The 19,095-nt window shown below is 48.7% G+C and overlaps 1 protein-coding gene across 1 annotated transcript; it reads right to left on the reverse strand.

Moving 5' to 3' along the window:
- Positions 1–983: 983 nt before the first annotated feature.
- On the reverse strand, positions 984–17,108 carry CD59 (CD59 molecule (CD59 blood group)). The gene is made up of 4 exons (XM_079787067.1): positions 17,039–17,108; positions 12,089–12,167; positions 8,134–8,235; positions 984–2,640 (listed from the first exon to the last, which is right to left on the reverse strand). The coding sequence occupies exons 2-4, from the start codon at positions 12,153–12,155 to the stop codon at positions 2,444–2,446; spliced, it is 366 nt and encodes a 121-aa protein (XP_079643193.1). The 5' UTR covers positions 12,156–12,167; positions 17,039–17,108; the 3' UTR covers positions 984–2,443.
- Between the last annotated feature and the right edge of the window lie 1,987 nt (positions 17,109–19,095).

Here is a 19,095-nt window from a genome sequence, read left to right on the forward strand (position 1 = left end):
CTTTCTCAAACCAGTTCGAGCAACACAGGTCTGAGGGAGTTATGACATGGAGACCTTACTCACTCCATGGGCAGCTGACCAGGCACACAGTGCCAATCAGTAAAATAAGTAGAGAACGGTGATTTGTGAACTCTGATGGATTTGGGTATAGGCAATACTACTGTTCAGTTACAGAGCAACATGAAGTCGTATACATAGTGCTTCCAATAGTGGCTGGCACACAGTAAGCCTTCAAGTTGTGACCATGACATTCCCTGTTGAAGAATTTGGCGCCAGGTCCCCCTTTAGCTATACTAGTTGAGTCAATGAATTATAATGTTGAGTTTCAGTTCTGGCCATAGCACCCTATCACACCAACACATTCAAGGGCCACCCCATCAGTATTCCAGGTTGGTTGATATTGACCTATCTGTAAAAGATATCGCCAGACCGAGCGGGGCGAGTTGAGCCAGCATGAGCACTAGCTGAAGTTATAGGCCCAATGTACTGGGGTTGGCTAACTTGCATGTAGCCAATAATAGTGAGGATGGGAATGGCAGCACGCCTAGGAAAGCGCATCACAGAAAAGAAGCTCCCCACTCCACAATCCCAGAACCTTGACCCCCAGTTCAGTGCACCCGCCCTCTGCAGGGTGCATGCTGTTCCCCGCCCCCCTCCCCCCCATCCCATAGGCTCTGGACCGAAAAGGACATCCTTACCTACAATGGACCCACAGACACCCACCCAGAAGTACTGTGGTCATCTATTTTACTCCAAAATAATGTAGGTGTGCACAAACAGGAAGCTTTAGTTTAGACAAAGACAAGTTTTATGGCGACTAATCCTATACGCCAGTGGCTGTGGCATGGCCAGTACTTCCTCGGGCAGAAAAAGTCCTGTTAAGGAAAGAGTCACAACTACCATTTTGTCTTGGAACAGAATGAAAGATGACGTAAGGAAAAGCACGGCGCCAACAGGGAACACAGAGCACAGGGAACGCCAGGTCTGGAGGAGGAAGTCTTTATTTGTCTATGGCATCAACAGGAGACAACTGGCACCGCCCACACTCTCTCCTGGCATTGGGCATGCTGCGTACGCTGCTATCCTTCCGGGCCCAATGACCACACGCATGCATTTGATTACATTTTATTTTCAAAAAGGCATCATTCGTTCCGCTTTATCTCGCAGATTACATAATCAAGGCCTGTTGTTCTTTTAAATGTTAATCAAGAAATCTCACTTTCATCGGCAAGTCAGGCCATGCTGTTAAAAGCAGACAAGGTTATAAGAATATAAATGTTACTAAGTCTACCAGATCTTGAGAATTATTCACCAGTATCCACACATACAAAAAAGGCAAGACTTTGCCCTCCTGAAAAGGGGTCTCTCTCTTTAGGAAACTGGTAGAGCTTCTCAAAGTCTTGACATTTGTGAGGATGCTGTCGGCCCTTACAAATGAACATCACATAATCTGTGCCGAGGCAGCTAGGAGTCAACAGGCTTGACGTCAGCAGGCAGAACATCCCTGTGGGCCTGTTGCTGCTCGTGATGACATCTTCCCATTGCATTCTTACAATCCACATACACATGCGGGTATTCCCACTGATAATACTCAAAATAAGCACACGATACTGTAAATCACTTGTAGCAAAGCATGTCCAAATATTTAGTCTTGAACTGTTGTGACAAAGCGAAAATATGCCATCATTCCAAGGAAAAGGGGAGGGGAATAGTTTTAACACACCATTAATTGAGTGCTTAAGTTGTTTTTAGGGAAAGACAGCAAAGCCCATACAAAATTTAGGAAAAGAAGAAAATTCAGATTTCAGCCACTGGTACCTCTCTAAAGGCAGACCTGGTGCCTCTATGCCCTGCCACCTTGGAAAGCCTGTCTCCTACTCTGCCAGACACCTTCCAGTGGAGAATACAGCAGTCATTCCAATCACTCTGCATTTAGAATCTCGTTGCCCCTGACAGCCCACATCTCGAACATTCATCATGCCTACATGGCAACACAGGGGCCATTAAAGGAGGGGATGAAAGCATCCCGTGAAAGAGATTGCTGAAAAGAGGCCCTCTGCTCCAACCCGCCGCCCCCCCTCCCCGCAAAAGCACTGATCATACTGGTAACTACATCCAAGGAACACGCGGGGAAATAAGTGCCGATGCCAGAGAATCTACTCAAGCCATCACTGCAACGAGCAGAGGAAGCAGCACGCCACTAACCCAGCTAACGTGGCACAGGCTTCACTCCTACACTTCCTCCCTCAGAGGGGCCTTCTCTGCAAACAGGACTGGTTTTCCAGCTCTCTCTCTCTCTCTCTCTCTCTCTATCCAAGTTGCTCACGCTAGTTTTGGTCTTTCCCAACAGGATCCAGTAAGGAAATAGAAAGCTTTTGTGGCAGCACAGGAAATAAGGAACACACAGACGCAGGGAGTGAGGAGAACCGCTCCTGGTATTGATTTAGAGAAGTCTCCAGAACGCTGTGAGCAGCGGCGTCACCAGCAGAGCGATGGTCCCTGTTAGGCTCGTCCCGCCGCTTTTGTTACACAGGTCCCTCTGGCAGCATTCGTACTGCAGAGTCTTCTCGCCTAAGTTTTTTGCGAGGTAGTTGTAGTTGCAGTTGTCAAACTTCCAACACTGGTAGTATGTCCGTGTCTCTGTGGGAGAAACACACACGAGGGTAAGCAAACAAGCGGGCAAAGTTCCAGACCTGCCTTTGGGCCCTCAATTCCACTCCTGGGAACTGACCTTGTGGCAGTAGAGACATGTGGGCAAGAATGGGCATCCCAGTTGGGTTGCAAAGGGGAACAGTTAAGTAAGTGATGACACAGCTCTCAATGGAACTTTCCCATAAAACCAAAGTCTCATCAGAGCCAGTAGGATTGTGTGTGGAGGGGAGGCAACAGGCAGTCATAATGATGTTGTAAGAGACTTACCCAGATTTTTAAACACATGCCCACAACATGATCCAGCAATTCCACTTCTAGATTTTATTCTATGACATAACTTGTAAAAAAGGTTAAGATATATGCCCCCCAAATGGTCATTGCAGTACTATCTGTAACAGCAATCCTCCTATATAATAAAAGCCTAATATGCTAAGTGTGCGGTCGACAGGTTGGCCGTTCAACAAATCAAAGTGTAATATGCTAATGATGTGCTAAGGCACTCAACTGCTCGCTATGACGTGCACTGACCACCAGGGGGCAGATGCTCTGACCGGTAGGTTAGCTTGCTGCTGGGGTCCAGCTGATCAGGACTGAGTGAGAAGGGCCAGACATGCCCTGGAGCACCCCCATGGCCCCTCTCTGGCTGGCCAACCTCCCGCATCTCTCCCCAGCTTCGATCGTGCACCGGTGGGGTCCCTCGGCCTGGCCTGTGCCCTCTCACAATCTGGGACCCCTCGGGGGATGTCAGAGAGCCAGTTTTGGCCCCATCTCACAGGGAGAGCACTGCTCAGCCAGAAGCCAGGCTGGGGTCACAGCTGGCAAGCACAGTGGTGGTGGCGGGAGCCTCTCCCACCTCCACAGCAGCGCTAAGGATGTTCCCCTGGGGAGCGGGCCTAAGCCGTCAGTTGGACATCCCCCAAGGGCTCCCAGACTGCGAGAGGATACAGGCCAGGTTAAGGGACCCCCCCGCCCCCAAGTGCATGAATTTTGTGCACCGGGCCTCTAGTAAACTATAAAACCAGCCCATTAATAAAAGAAGTGTCTGAAGAAATTACTGTAGAGCTCCATACAATGATATTCATATGGATAGTAATGACATACACCTATAGGTGTTGATGTGGAAGAGCCTGAGTTTTAAAAACATGCAGGAGCCGAAACCGGTTTGGCTCAGTGGATAGAGCGTCGGCCTGCGGACTCAAAGGTCCCGGGTTCGATTCCGGTCAAGGGCATGTACCTTGGTTGCGGGCACATCCCCAGTAGGGGGTGTGCAAGAGGCAGCTGATCGATGTTTCTCTCTCATCGATGAGAGAGAAACTCTCTATCCCTCTCTCTTCCTCTCTGTAAAAAATCAATAAAATAAAATAAAAAAACATGCAGGAAAATAGATAAATTGGACTTCATCAAAATTAAGAACGTTTATGCTTCAAAGAACACTATCAAGAAATACACAAAAGAGGGTAAAAGGTATGCAAATCATATCTGACATAAGAGGCTAGTCAGAATATATAAAACACAACTCAACAATAAAAATACAAATAACCCAATTAAAAAATGGGCAAAGGATGTGGATATTTCTCCAAAGAAGATATACAAATGGCCAATAAATGCATGAAAAGATGCTTAGCATCATTAGTTATCAGGAAAATACTCTCAGGAAAATACAAATCAAAACTACAATGAGAAATTCCGGTCTCGATGGTGGAGTAGATAAATGCTGTGCTTGCTTCTTCCCATGAACACATCAAAATTACCACTAAATTACAGAACAAACACCCTGAGAACTATCTGAAGACTAGTGAATGGAGCTCCTGTAACTAAGGATATAAAGCAGCAGCCACGTTGAGACTGATAGGAGGACAGAGAGGAGAAACAGGCTGGTCTCACACCCACATGCAGCAGTTGAGAATCAGGAGGGATATCTTGGCTGCAGAGGTACCTCACGAGGGGTGAGGGGTCCCAGCCCCACACCAGGTCCCCCAGCCTGGAGCACCAGTCCTGGGAAGAGGAGTCTCCACAACATCTGGCTGTAAAGATCAGCGGGGAGTCCATCTGGTGAGATGGAGGGCTGCTGGCAACCCAGGCACCCTCTTAAAGGGCCCACACACAGATTCACTCACTCGCAAACATTCACCCTAAGCTACAGCAAAGAGCCAGCAGCCCAAAAGGCACCAGGGCACAGAGAGGGGAACACTGAATCGTGTGGCTTCAGGACAAGGGCTGGAGGGACAGCTGCCAGTGTTCCTGCGTTGAGCACTCTCCCCACAGTCTGCAGAGGTGCAGGCAGGTGCCAAATCCTGATAAACTCCACTTGCCCCACCCTGCTGACTCACTGAACTACACCCACCCAACTCCGTCCGGCTGTTCTTCACAGGCGGCTCACCACCTCTGAGAGGCCCACACTGAAGTGTGAGCAAGTGTAGCAGAGGCTCTACATGCTTGGATCATCGGTATGTAAGTGTGTGCTTCTAACACTGTGCTAAGGATACCGTTGAATAGGACAAGATATTGCTGCATGTAACAGTACTCAGGCATTGGAACTGGGAACGCATTAAAGCTAACAGAATTTTAATTAGGGAAGCCTATCAGCTTGGGGAGAACAGAGAGTAAGTAATGCATTAATCATTGCTACCGATGAGCCACTTACTGAGTGTCCTGCAGTGAGCCAAGCACTTCACTTGAATTATCTTATTTGCATAATAACCTTAGGAGAGTTCGTCTCTCACCAAAGCCACGATCGGAATCACCCAAATAAAAGTGGATGATATCCAAGTCACTGGGATGTTAGAGGTTTTCTCGCTCTGCTCGGCACACCCTCCCCTCTCTCTTCGGAGATTTGGCTTGAGCCTACCTTCACCGAGCAACAGCGCACAACCGTCCTAGTGTGCCTGTGTAGCAGGCCATTACGGCAATGATCACTTGACACCGCCATCAGACACTTCTGCCAGACTCCAAGTACACGGTTTACACTTCCAGGACCCGGCCAGGATGCCAGTAAATGGTGTTTCAGGGAACACCCAAGACCCGCCTCTCTTCCGGACGGAATCTGCACAGCACAATGACACCCATTCTCTCCTCTAAGAGCTTCACTGGCCTCAGGAGATAGGCATTCCCCTTTTACAGCTGGGGGGTGGGGGTGGGGTGGCTAGAGTAATTAAATGCCTTCTCTAATGCAGTGCCTGGCCTCTGACTCGTGTTTATGAGTGTGCCCTGCCTCTCCCAGGCTGATGTCTCCAGAGCTGGAGGGGGATTTAGATGCTCTGTTAGTATCTGCCTTACAGTAAGGTCAGAATATATCTATTCCAAGATGTCTAGCTTAAGTAAGGGGACTAATGTTCATGAGAAGAAAAAACATTAAGATTCACGTTATCCTTCTTAAAAAATAAATTCATCCTTGAGGAGTTTTAGATTCACAGCAAAATGGAGCAGAAAGTACAGAGTTCCCATAGAGCTCCCTGGCACCCCCACCCCAAACATCCTCCCACACGATGAACAACCCACACCAAAGTGGGACATTTTTTCCAACTGATGAACCTACAGGGACTCATCATTATCACCCAGAGTCCATAACTGACACTTGGGTTCCCTCTGGGTTTTGTACATTCTAAGGGGTTTGACAAATGTGTGACATGTATCCACCGTTATAGTATCAGAGAGCAGTTTCATCGCCCTAAAAATTCTGTGCTCTACTTCATCGCCCCTCCCTTTTCTCAGCTAACCCCTGGCAACCGCTGACTTTTTATTGTCCCTTAGTTTTACCTGCTCCAAAATGTCCTCTTGTGGGGATGATGTGGGATGCAGCCTTCTCAGGTTGGCTTCTTTCACTTAGGAAAATACTAGTATATTTCAGTTCCCTTCATGCCTTTTATGGCTTGATCACTCATTTCTTTTTAGTCTACTGTCTGGATGTGCCCGTTTATTTATTCATTCACCTACTGAAGGCCATCTTGGTTGCTCCAAGTTTGGGCACTCATAAATAAAACTTACCAATCTGTATGCAGGTCAAGGTGGGCATATATGCTTTCAACTCGTTTGGGTAAATATCGAGGAACACAATTTCTGACTCATATGGTGACAGTATGTTTAGTTTCTTGGAGAAACTACCGAACTGTCTGCACCATTTTCCATTTTCACCAGCAACAGATGGGAGTTCCTATTGTTCCACATCCTTGCCAGCATTTGGTGAAGTCAGTGTTCTGGGCTTTGTCCTTTCTAGGAAGTGTGCCTCATTGTTTACATCAAGCTTTTTTAAAGCTTAACAAGTCATTCTAAGATGAGTAAGTTCTGAGAGTCCCGTGTACAGCATGGTGACTATAGTTAATGATACTGTATTGTATACTTGAAGTTTGTTAAGAGAATAGATCTTAAGTGTTCTCCCTCACACCAAAAGGTAACTATGTGGGATGATGGATGTGTTAATTAGGTTGATTGTGGTCACCATTTCATAATGTATATGTATATCATCAAATCAGCACCTTGTACACCTTTACTTTAATAAAGTTGGAAAAAATTAAAATAAAAGCCTAATAATTGAGGTAAGAAACAATGGGATTTGAGACCTGGAAAATATATTTTGGCTCTAGTCTACCTCCCTCTTCCCAGGTTCCTCCCCACCTCTACCATCAAACACACACCTTTTATAAGTAAAAAAGAGGCAGAAAGAACCTATTGGTGGCAGGTTAAGAAAGAACCAGGTCTCTGTGCTCATATACAACTGGTGCGCGTTACCTAACTAAGGAGACCCAGACATAGCCATTCCTCGCCAGTATCATTTCCACACCTAGATTCAACCCAGAACCACATCCACCAAGAACAGAAAAGGGCACGCTGTTGCTTGTTTCCTTCCTTTGTCCACCACTTCCTGGATCCTATTTTAATAGGATTTATGGAGACAGAGACTCTAGGGCCTGACCACTATGGGAAATGCAGTCTTAGCGGTCCCCACCCCGTTTCCCTGAGCGTCCTGCTCTCTGAGGCCACAAACCTTGGGTGGCGCCTGCCTTTGTCACACTCAGGAACACTTTTCTCCTTTTATATTTCTGACACAGCTAATACACAGGCCTCTGCCATAATCTCATCACCTTTCTTCATCTTTGCATTCCTAGCCACTTGCTCAGACTCGGACACACAGGAGGCTCTTAAAAGACTGGGAGGCAGCCAGCATTGCTGTTAGGAGAATAAGCATTGGAATAGATGGATTCCCACATTCAAATCCTGGGTTGGTTACTTGTCCTTAGTCTGTTGCTTCATCTGAGCCTCTGTTTCCTCATTTGTCAACTGAGAATAAAAAACATCCCCCTGAGTGGTAGGTGAGAAGCATTCCATTAAAAACACATGAGGAGTGCTTAGTGCTACATGTAGCTGATGCTATGAAATGGTACCTGTTACTTGTTGGATGCAAGTCTAATGAGGGTAGAGTGGCCCAATATTTTCTCCGGGTTCCCATCATCCCATTACCCTGAGGAGAGGCGGGGAGGCTCTTACCGGCTTTGACGTAGAGACATGCATCAAAATTAACGGAACAGTTGGAGATGAGATCGCACGCACCCCCTGGGTTGAGACAGGAGTAGCACCGCAGGCTATGACCTAGAATCAGGGAGAAAAGCCATCAGAATCTGGTTCACCAGCACTGACTTGCCCTCCTGGCTGCAGCAGGAAGCCCACCCTCTCCATGACAACGGGGCAGAGGTCAGCATGCTTGCTTTCCCACACACACACTTGCAGCAGGTGGATTTCTCCAAGCTCAGACTGTTAGGGTAGGCAGAGAGAAAGATATGAGCTGCAAGAGGCTGGGAGAGGCAGCTGACCTCTGAGGGGACCTCTAAGCTCTCAGCTGGGTCTTAGAGGAAATAAGTGTGAGATGCAACAAACTGAAAATAGACAATGGAGGCAGCAAGCCCCTCTGTGAGCTGGAAAGATTCAGAGCCCCACCACGATGGGAGCTAAACCGTGGCTTAGACCTAGATCAATGGTGGGAACATCTGCCCTGCAGACCACGAGGCACGAGAAATCATGTGGTCTGGCCCTGACAGGCAACCACAGGTGAGACTCAAAATTCAATGCATCTAGGAGCTTCTTTCACGGCAACATAAATTTACATTAAGTGACTTATATTAAGCAAATGATGTTATAAATATCCAGATGGCCCTTGGCATAAAAATGGTTCCCCAGCCTTGACTTAGATGAAGGAGTCTTATAGCTTAAAGATACTTTTTTTTTTTTTTTTGAAATATGAGGGAGGGTATGACTAGCTCCTTGCCTAGGGGCATGCCAATCTAGGGGTATAAATCCTCTAAACTCCCAAATACCAGGGGCACTCAGTTTGGTCTCAGCCAGCTAACCTGCCCGCTCAGGCCCTCTCTGAGTGTATCGCTTTCCTACAAATAAATCCTTGTCTGCTTTTGCTGTTGTCGTCTCTTGTTTGAATTTATTCCCATAAGCAAGACAAGAACTGGGGGTGCAGAGTACTGTCTCAGGCCGGAGATCCCCTTGTGCCCTGCTGACAAAACTACAATTCTAGCAACAGTTTTTGGACCCTGATGCAAGTGCAAAGGAAATTTCCGTATTTAAAAATCCATATAACTATTCTAATTAAGCATTTCAACTGGAAGTTGAATAAGCTGAGGAAATTCTATAAATGCCTCCCCAGCAACAAATATGCTCTATGAAATCACATTTCCACGGATTAATAATCAGTACTTGGTGGTAGCTACCTGTGTGAAAAGACATTGTCGAAGATGAACTACAGAACATCTCATTACAGATCAGCACTAACAGATGAATACTTGCCACCAACTGGATGAGAGGGAACACTAATTTCTGAAACCCAAGTAAGCAAAATGTTATTCTCCCAGAAAGAATTCCATTCTTCCCATTAGATCTGTATTACAAATAACTGTATTCAATGATAACATTTCAAATTTTGTCAACGGAAAATCTGTATTGTTTTCTCTCGTTATTTCTAAAAAAGCTGACACAATATCCTTGAATTTGTCTGTTGGCCTGCAAAACCTCACCATTTGCTCTCTGGCCTCTACAGAGATGACGACCTCTGGGTCAGGTGCCCTCACTGAAGCTGCTCCCTGCTCAGCAGCTGACCCATCGCCAGCAGCACACATGATCAAGGGAGAGAGAACACCTCAAACCCAGGCAGGTGGGGCACCCAGGTGTCACCGAACACGAGAACCGGCTCCATCGGATGCAAACTGCCTCTGGTTCTCTGATGTGAACATCGATTCTGCTCCAGTTCATGTTCTTAGGGTTCCTCTTGGCTAGCTAGACTTCAGGTTTTGCTGGATTATTTTTCCTTCTCCACTTTAGATCAACGGTGACAAGAAAAAGACAGTTCCTATTTCACTTCTGTCACGGGGAGAGGCAGAGAAGAGTTGCAAGACGACGCTCCTGATTCATGCGGACACACCCTCTTCTAATTAGAGACATGACCTCCCTCCTCCCGCTGGCCTTCTGCCATGCCTGGGGCAGGGCTCCGTTATGCCACTCTGCCTCACCTCCCCAGGAAGTGTTTGTCATGCCTGCGTGAGGGAGCCACCATGAGAAGGGACAAGAGGCAGTTTTTCTCTTCTCTTCTCTGCTCCCGACGTGTGCACACACAGGAGCGGAGAGAATGGAAGGAGGAGGGATTGTTCTAGCCTGGCTCTTCGGTTGCCCATGGCCTCGAATTTTCTCCTGGCTAGAGCTAGAGTTCATGTGCCTTCTTGACCATCCATCCTTGAGTCAGAGTGGAAGCTCGCGTTTGGAACTTCAGTGGGCAGAAGTGTTCAGAGCTCACACATTCATTCAGTGTTCACACATCTGGGCACCTACGTGTGAAGCTCAGCCTTCACAGAACTGTTCTAAGAGGTAGGCGCAGTGATCTCCATCACCATTTTTTTCAGGAGGAAGCTAAGACTAAGGCGTTAACTAACTTGCCCCGGTTCACACAGCTACTAAGTGAGAGAGCGGGCCTCAAACCAAGGCTGCCAGTTCTGAAACCGCAGCTTGGTCTAACCATGTCACTCTTCTAACCGTCCTGAGTGGGAAAGAGAGGAAAATGGCACAAATTATGGGGGAGACCCAGGTCAGGGACCAGCAATAAGTCATCGGTCGACTGTTCTGATCTTTTCACTGCTAAGCCTGGGTAGAAGCATCTGCTCCAGATGCCGACTCTCTCACAGAACAGCTGATGGCCCCACACCCAGACCTGTGCCATCAACAGACTTTGGAAAGGGGCATGATCAGGTGATTCTAACTACAGAACACACACTGGCTAGAAGAATCCAGACAGTAATGTAGTGTTGTAATGTAACATCCCCTGGCTAGAATCAGCAGAGGTGGGGAGGGAGGAGGGAAGGAGATGAGTCATCACTTCTCCCCTCCCCCTGGCCCCCACCTCCCCCCTACACCCCCCGCCCCGCAAAGGGAGAGCATATTCAAATGTGTCCTTGGGCTGGTTTCTTCTTTGCTTCAGCTTCAAACTATAAAATGGGTTTAACAGCACTAACCCCTCACGGGATGGCTGGAAGGATGCAATGAGTGCGGGCTCGGCACAGTCCCTACTACGTAACAGGCTTTCAATATATGGTGGCCACTAAAGCGACTAATATGTGAGACCTGCTCCAGCATGGCAGATACCTTTGTTCTTTTGCTCACCGCACTGCTATTTCCTTCTCTGTCCCCTCCCCCCACAAAACTGGCGGCACCACTATGACACAGGCAGAAAATGAAAAACTTGATCCTCCTGACGGAGCAAAGCAAGTCACACTGGTGTGTCCAGTGTTACAGAGGCTTAGACTCAGAAACACACGAATACCTCCAGGAGCCAGGGAGGGGCGGCAGGGCGGTGAAGGAGTTCAGAGCAGATGGTCTGGTGCCTAGCGGTTTGGGTTCAAATTCGGGCTATGCCACTTCCGTGGGACAGTTTACAAGCTATTTGATCTCTCTGGGCCCCCGTCTTGTCAACTGTACTGGTAAAACGGCGATAAAAACAGTGCCTACTCCATAGGGTGGACGTGAGGATTAAATAAGTAAACGCCCGTGAAGTGTTCAGAACAGCGTTCGGCGCATAAATGCTAGAAGCATCAGCTCTTCGTGGCGCACAGAGGTCGGGGCAGAAGGACAGAGCACAGCACGCTAATGGTGGGTCCACTGGTGTCCCAGCAGCTTGTGGGGAGAGGGTGAAACTTAAGCTGCTGAGAGTACCCCTCCGCCCCTCCGCCACCCCACAAGCAGCTCTGTAACCCAGAATGGCTGTAACTCTGGAAGGCTGTAACGCAGAAAGGAGTTGGCACACGGCCCTGGGCCGGTAACACTGGAAGGCAAAGCCACCAACGCCAGGCGGAGGCCAGGGGCATCAGCTCAGTCTTCTGAGGCCTAAGAAGAAGGAAGCGGGTGGCCAAGGGGGCCCAGATGGTCAAGATCCATGTCCCTCGGGACCACTCACCTGAATCACAGAGGACAGAAAGGATGATCAAGAGCCCGAGCAGGGTGAACCCTCCTTTGCTTCCCATTGTCTACTGAACCTGGAAGGAAGACACACAGAGAACGGTCAGGAACCAGCAAATGACTGACTACTGACTGGTTATCGCAGAACCCAGGAATTGGAAGGTCGTGGGGGGGCAGGGGGGGGGTGTCAGGAAACGCGGGGAAGGAGCTAGCAGGCCAAGAAAACAGGAAATCTACCAGGTGGGGTGCCATGAACCAAAGGATGCTCTCAGATGGGGCATCACTGGGTCCCTCTCCTGCCCTAAGACCTCAGCTTACGGAAGAAATGATGTGGATCCTGGTGAGGGGGCAGCCGTGGGGAGTCACAGCACACAGGGCCGAGTCAGGACCTCCCGGCCCCACCCTAGCTCTAACCTCTAGTAGCTTCGCACCCTTTCTCCACCCATAAAGGTTGTTAGGTCAACTGAGAATGTGAGGAAAGGACTTAACGCAGCAGCTGCGATTCCTGCTCTGCTGTAATCGCACCCAGTGCTGTTGGCTGCGCCGGCCTAGTGAAGGCCACTTCTCCAGGCCGTGCCACTGAGGGCATCCGGCCCAACGAGGGACTCTGGAGGGCGCCAACCTGTATCCGGGAGCAGAACAGGAGGCAACAGCTCGGCGTGCTGGAAGCTCCCGCTCCCCACTTTCGCAAGTATAATGGGAACACCTCCTTGTTCACTCTGGGGAAGTGAATGGAGTTCCAGGAGTGAGAAATGCTCACCTGTCCGAAGTCAGATAACGGACTCAGAGACAGGAAGTATGGTGAAAATGAGACCTTCAATGCAGTCTTGCAAGATTGGGTGTCTGGGTGAGCAGGCACGCCAGAGCCTGTCACAGGCAATTTATCCCTAGCGTGTGAGAGTCCTTCCCCCGGTTCCTCATTGGCTGAGGACTATGGGGTTAACAGTCCCCGATTCTCCCATACCTCGTCTAGGTTTTATTGTCTCCTATTGGGTTATTTAAAAAAATGAGTTGTCTTTTCTAGTTGTCTCCACCTCCCTTTGTCTAGTTGTGACGGGTGGATCTTCCTGGGAAATGTGCTGCTGGTCACATACTTAGCCTTTGTTCTTATCCTCTTTCCCATCTTTCCTCACCCTGTTTGCCCTGGGAAAATTCAGTAACTGACTGGCAACATGCTGTTGGTATTCTCCACTAAAAGTTGACTTTGCTGAAGATGGAGCACAGAGGCCTATCTCCTCCTCAGGTAACTCTGATGACGAGTCCGCACTACATGCATGCCTACATGTGTAGCAGTGGGCATCAGGGGAGAGGAGGCAGGGCCGAATGCCTTAAACCCTCTTTTGTCTGCTAAGGAAGTCAAGACACAGGGAGATTTTTAATTGTCTGTGGACAAAAAGGGGACCACATGCTAAACCTACAAGCTTGGGGGAGGCCTGCGTGGCAGGCCCTACAAACTCAGAAACCGAAGTAACCACACAGGACGGTCTGAACATAAAAATTCCCAACTAAAAGCAGGTCATGGCAGGTAGTCATGGGCCTACAGCTTCCTGGACAAAGGTTAGTCTTTCCCTTAAGGGAACCTATCTTGTTTTTTTGTTGTTTTGTGTGGGTTTTTTGTTTTGTTTTGTTTTTTGTATCTAACATAACATAGCTTTGGAATTTCAGAGTATTCTCCTTTGCCAGACCCTTTGGGGCACACCCACCACACCAGAGCACGAAGCCCCAGAACCATTCCTGTTATTTTGTTCCCTGAATACCATCTCTCTGTGCTATAGTGTTAATTATTAACCATCCGCAACCCACCAACGTAAATCAGCTTTGCTTTCTCTCACCTCCCTAATCTACCACCAATGAATCTCCTGGATTCCACCCTATGTCACCTCCTTTGATTCTAATGTATAAAATAAGCTGGGTGACTACATTTAAGAGGAAGAGGAAGGCAGCAGTCTCAGAGATATGGGAAAACAGAAGAGGCAAGAGCTTCAGAGTGATACCGATTTCACCTACTACTGAATTTTAAGAAAGAGGAAGGGGGCCACAGCTGAGGCAATAGAAGCCTATAGAAGCTAAGAACTGTCCTCAACTGACACTCAGCCAGGAAATGGGACTTCAGTCCTCCAACCACAAGGACTGTAATTGTGCTAACTAGATTTTCCCACAAAGCCTCCAGAAAGGAACACAGCCCTGCCAACACCTCGACTTGAACGTGTTGAGGCTCTTATTTACGAAACTGTAAGAGTAATACTTTTGTGTTAAGCTGCTAAGTTTGTAGTGATTTGTTTCAGTCCCAATTTTAAACTAATACACCCACCTCAAAGCTGGTACATGGCAGAACCACATTTAAGACCAGGTGTGAGTGCTTCACCAGTTACTCTCTAGTGGGGAGACTTCTTGTGAATTCAGCTTCCGAAATAAATTTGCTAAACTGAGCCCACCAGGGAAGAGATTCACAGATGCCCAAGAGTATAGTTACTGTTCCTGGGAGCCTGGGGCCTCAAACGCTGATGAACTTTAAGACTAGACAGTCCTCAAAGATAAAACCCAACGTTCTTGCTTTATAGTTCATTAATGGAGGCCCTGGGGGGATGCAGTTACCTGTCCCAAGGCAACAGATCAGTTGCAAAGCCACAGTTGGGTGGATCCCACTTCTATTCACCAGGGTCTGGTAACTCACATTACCTGGTGACTAGTAGTGTCAAGGGCTCGGAGGTTTGCCACATCAGTAGGGAGAGACAAACAAAAAGCCACATCACAATGAACAGCCCCTCCCACTCTGAGGTCCTGCTGCCAGTCAACCACCCCAGACCTCCCTGAACTACACAAACCTGAAGCTTCTGTTACCAGGGCCTTCTCGGAAATGTGTTCCAGGACTTTCCAGAAGGCCTCTTATTACAGAGAGTCTACTCATGGCCCTGCTCTTGGAGATTGTAACTGCAGAGCCAGCTACTTAATGGAGATATTCCGCAGAGTCAACCATTTAATGAATATTTCACAAAGCTATGGGGGGCCAGGCAAAAAACATCTTCGTTAGAAAAGCTCAAGCACCTCTGGGCTTGGGTTTGTTTGTGAACGTCTGGCTGAGGTTCAAGAGCTGGCCCAGAGTTTTAAATGTGATCCTTTTAAGAGGTTGTGCTTGGAGCTGTTCAAGATGAGTTCCATTAAATGACCACTGTCCTCTCCTAAAACCCATTCTCTTTGGACTTTTATCTTCCAAGTCACTCAGCCTAATGGGATGTTTTCGTACAAGAAAGTTCAGCGATCTCCTGTTTCTACTTTGAAAACACAGAAGCCACAAATCTCAAGCATGTTTGGTCCACAGTAAGGCAAGTTCCTATCTGCTTTGGGGGTCATCAATTTCCCCCCATTTTGGGAAACACTGCCACCTCCCTCTATTAACGTTCTGAGCTCTGTGTGCCTGCCTTGAAAAACTGGGCGTCAACTGTCCCCAGTGGGGAACATGGGCACCTGAACTATTAACAGCCACATTTGGCCCCCACATATCAGGTGCCAAACTGAACCCTTTCCATGAATTATCTCATTTAGTCCTTGTAACACGGAATAAAGTAAGCTCTATGGTTTTACTGGTAAGAAAATGACAGTAAGTAGTCCACTCGGGATTATCCAGCCAGTAAACAGCTGGACTCAGGGTGAGGCTTGCATGTGCACAAGAGTGTTGAAATACATTTTAATATAATAGTAAACACACACACACACACACACACACACACACACACACACACGGAAATCTAAGTCTTGGAGTTTCTTCCTTTTTCCCCCAATAACAAATTGAAGGGCACCATAACTTTCCTAGGTTTTAAAGGTCTTGATCAGTTGGTTAAAGCGTTGGCAGAGGCCAAGGTTGAGGGTTGATTCTCATTCAGGGCACATACAAGAATGAACCAAAGAATCTATAAGTGGAGGAACAAATCGATGTTTCTCAAAGAATCAATTAACATTTTTTCTTAAAGGTCTTCATCTAGCCCTAGCCCTGGCCATGGACCTTTTCTGAACCTGGGCCAGGAGCCGGGGCCATGGACCGCGCCCTGGCCAGGTGGCCTGGAGCCGCACTTGGGCCGCAGACCTGGAGTCGCCAACCCCCCGCGCGCAGAGCGGGGCCGACGCCAGGGGCGGGGGCGGGGCCAGCGGAGGAGCCATTTTTTTCATCAAAAAGGTTCCTACGTGTCAGAGAAATGGAATATGTGAGTAGACACATTTTCCAAGGTCCTCAAAGAGCCTGCTTCTCCTTAAAAACCATTCAAATCACGATTTAACGTTTCTTTAAAAGTCGGCTGTCAGATCCTATTTAGAGCGCAGCCCAAGCCGGCCCAGGAAAACAAAAGCTCCATCGGGAACAGTGTCAACAATAAAAATAACGTTAAAAAAAAACAGAACCTCACACCAAACTTGGACTTAAAAATGTCTGGTTTTCAGCACTGCCCGGTGCAATAAAGTTCAAAATTTAGACCTGTCCGTTAGGAGCAGGTCTGTGACCGTTTAGGGATGGCGTTAACCTCCTTTCAAGGCGCAATTTCTTTTGCCTAAACTGCAAGGGCTTCCCTTCCGTGGTTTGGGTTCGAGGAAAATATTCCCGAGGGGATCGAGGGCACGGCCCGCGGAATTTGGGGTGTTTCGGAAAGAGTGCCCGCGCTCCCCTTTTTCTTTGTTGTAAGCAGGGAAAGCCGGGGTTCTTCCGGGCTCTCTGGGGAGCTTAAAGCGTGCAACCAGGCGCCTCCGGAGAGGGAAGGGCAGGGCCTCGGAGGACACCCGGCCCTGGGGTTTGGGGAAAAGCTGGGGCCGTCTCCAAGGCGCGGAGGCCCGCGCAAGGGGACAGCGTTCGGGCGGGGGAGGCACGGCCCGCTAGGGGCGGGGGGCGGTCCGGGCCCAGCTGCCCCGGGGCGCACGTGCCTGCCGAGCTCCACGCGCGGTTCGGTCCACCGCCAGGCCTTACCTTATAGCGCACCCGGAGTCCCGCTTCCAGCGCCGCGCAGTGTATGCCGAAGGGCCGCCTTTATACGGGGCGCCCGCGGACTCCGCCTCCTCGCGCTGGCCCCGCCCCTCCCCGGCTCTGGCCCCGCCCCGCCCCGGCTCCGGCCCCGCCCCGCCCAGGCTCCGGCCCCGCCCCGCCCCGCCCCGGCTCCGGCCCCACTCTGCGCGCCCCCGTCTGGGAGTCCAGGTTACCAACACAATAAGCGCAGGCTGCAGGCTCCAGGCCCCCGGGGGCACCGCAGGCGTCCCGGGCACCCTGGACAGCCACTGGCTTAGGTTCAGAAAGACCCAAGGCCAGGGCTAGGTTAAGATAAAACTCCGTTACGGGCTTAAATGCTTACATTGGCCCTGGCTGGCGTGGCTTGGTGGTTGAGCCCCCGACCTATGAACCAGGAGGTCACGGATGGATTCTGGTCAGGGCATGGGCCCGGCTCGATCTCCAACAGGGGACATGCAGGAGGCAGCCCATCAATGATTCTCTCTCCTCAATAATGTTTTTCTCTCTTTCTCCCGCTCCCTTCCTCTCTGAAATCAATATAAGAGAGTGTCATGGGTGTGTGGGGGGGGTGGGGGCGTGGGGGGGGCGGAGTGGAGAACAAAAGGTCATGGACCTGTCGGGGACTGGAAGACACTGAGGATCAGGGTAAGCAAATATTGCATCCCATGGCTGCTTATGCTGAGTCAGGAGGGTACGGCCACGGTAAAATTCAAGCAGGGAAAATCATAATGGATCGTGACGTGTTCCTCCTGCCAGGATCCTCTGATGGCTTATAGATATCAGGAAATGAGCTTCATTTGGCACGGCTTAAATCAGCTGAACCTGCATTTCCAATGAGAGCTTGTTTACAAAGCTCTTTCGGATGCATTCTCTTATATGCATTCCATTAGCTGTTCCCTCTTTGAAACTCTCTGGATTCTGAGATGCCAATCTCTCCTGATTTTGTTCCCAGTTCCTTGACCTTTTAGTCTGCGATTCTTTCCCATGACCCACACATAATCTAATCTCAGTCCCCAGGATGGATGGGACTGAGAATCATTGCTATATGTGCTCCCTGGGAGACTCTAGTGTGTCCACTTTGTTTGCAGATGGTTTGCTATTATTTATTCTCCAGTCCTGACCACTCTCTCAATCTTCATATTCATATCCAACTGACCACTGGACATCTCCACCTACATGTGGCACAGCCATCTTGAACTCAAATGTGTCCAAATCTGAACTCATTTCCAATGTTCCGCTGTTCTCTGTCCCCCACCCCCCAGTAAATGAAGCCAGAAAGCTGGGAATCAACTTTGATTTCTCCTACTCCCTCGCATCTCATCAACTCCAGTCTGTTTCACCATTTAGTTATCTCAGTTTCACAGCCTCTTCACTACTCCTGCCTGCCCTAAGTCAGAGACCTTCAGCAGGTCGTACTCGGGCCATTACAGCTAGGTCTCCATGCTGCCTGTTAATCCCTGCATCCCCCGCCCCTTCTCTGGCCATCGTGCTGGAGACCTGCTGCTTTACCTCTCTAGTCTTATGCTTGATATTAAAATTTTTTTTTCTTATCATCCTTCCTGGAACACAATATAATAGCAGCTTCTATTTTGCAACCATGAGGTGACCTTTAAGATTAGTTTTGTGCCAAGGATGGCAGAACAGAAAAATGGAAGGGATCTGGAATGTTGACACCATTAGGCCACCATATCAGCCCTGGATTGTTACCTCTGACTTGTCACAAGAGGGAAAAACCTCTAAGCTGTTAAAGCTGTTAGGTACCCATTTCATCCTGATGCTTGAACTGTTACACAAATGGATAGGTGTTCTCAAGCCAACTCAGAGCCAGAGATAAAGATGGCTTTCATCAAAAGTCTGACCAATGATTAGACCCCATTTATGTGTGAAGACATATTTTTGCCAATGAAATAAAAAAGCTGAGCTTGTTATTAATACCTTAGTATGAACTAGAGGTCACTCATTCAACTAAGAGAATGTGAATTTGATGAGAGGATAAGCAAGCCTAGAGCATTCGGAGAAGC

The sequence above is a fragment of the Cnephaeus nilssonii genome (genome assembly GCF_951640355.1).
Source record: "Cnephaeus nilssonii genome assembly, chromosome: 13".
Classification (NCBI taxonomy): domain Eukaryota; kingdom Metazoa; phylum Chordata; class Mammalia; order Chiroptera; family Vespertilionidae; genus Cnephaeus; species Cnephaeus nilssonii.

Bases quoted from the DNA above. Each gene is read 5' to 3' on its own strand.
- CD59 (XM_079787067.1), bottom strand. From the start codon at position 12,155: ATGGGAAGCAAAGGAGGGTTCACCCTGCTCGGGCTCTTGATCATCCTT. The intron at 8,236-12,088 runs GTGAGTGGTCCC...CCCTGATTCTAG, and splicing joins TTCTGTCCTCTGTGATTCAG to GTCATAGCCTGCGGTGCTAC. The intron at 2,641-8,133 runs GTAAGAGCCTCC...TTTCTCCCACAG, and splicing joins ATGTCTCTACGTCAAAGCCG to AGACACGGACATACTACCAG.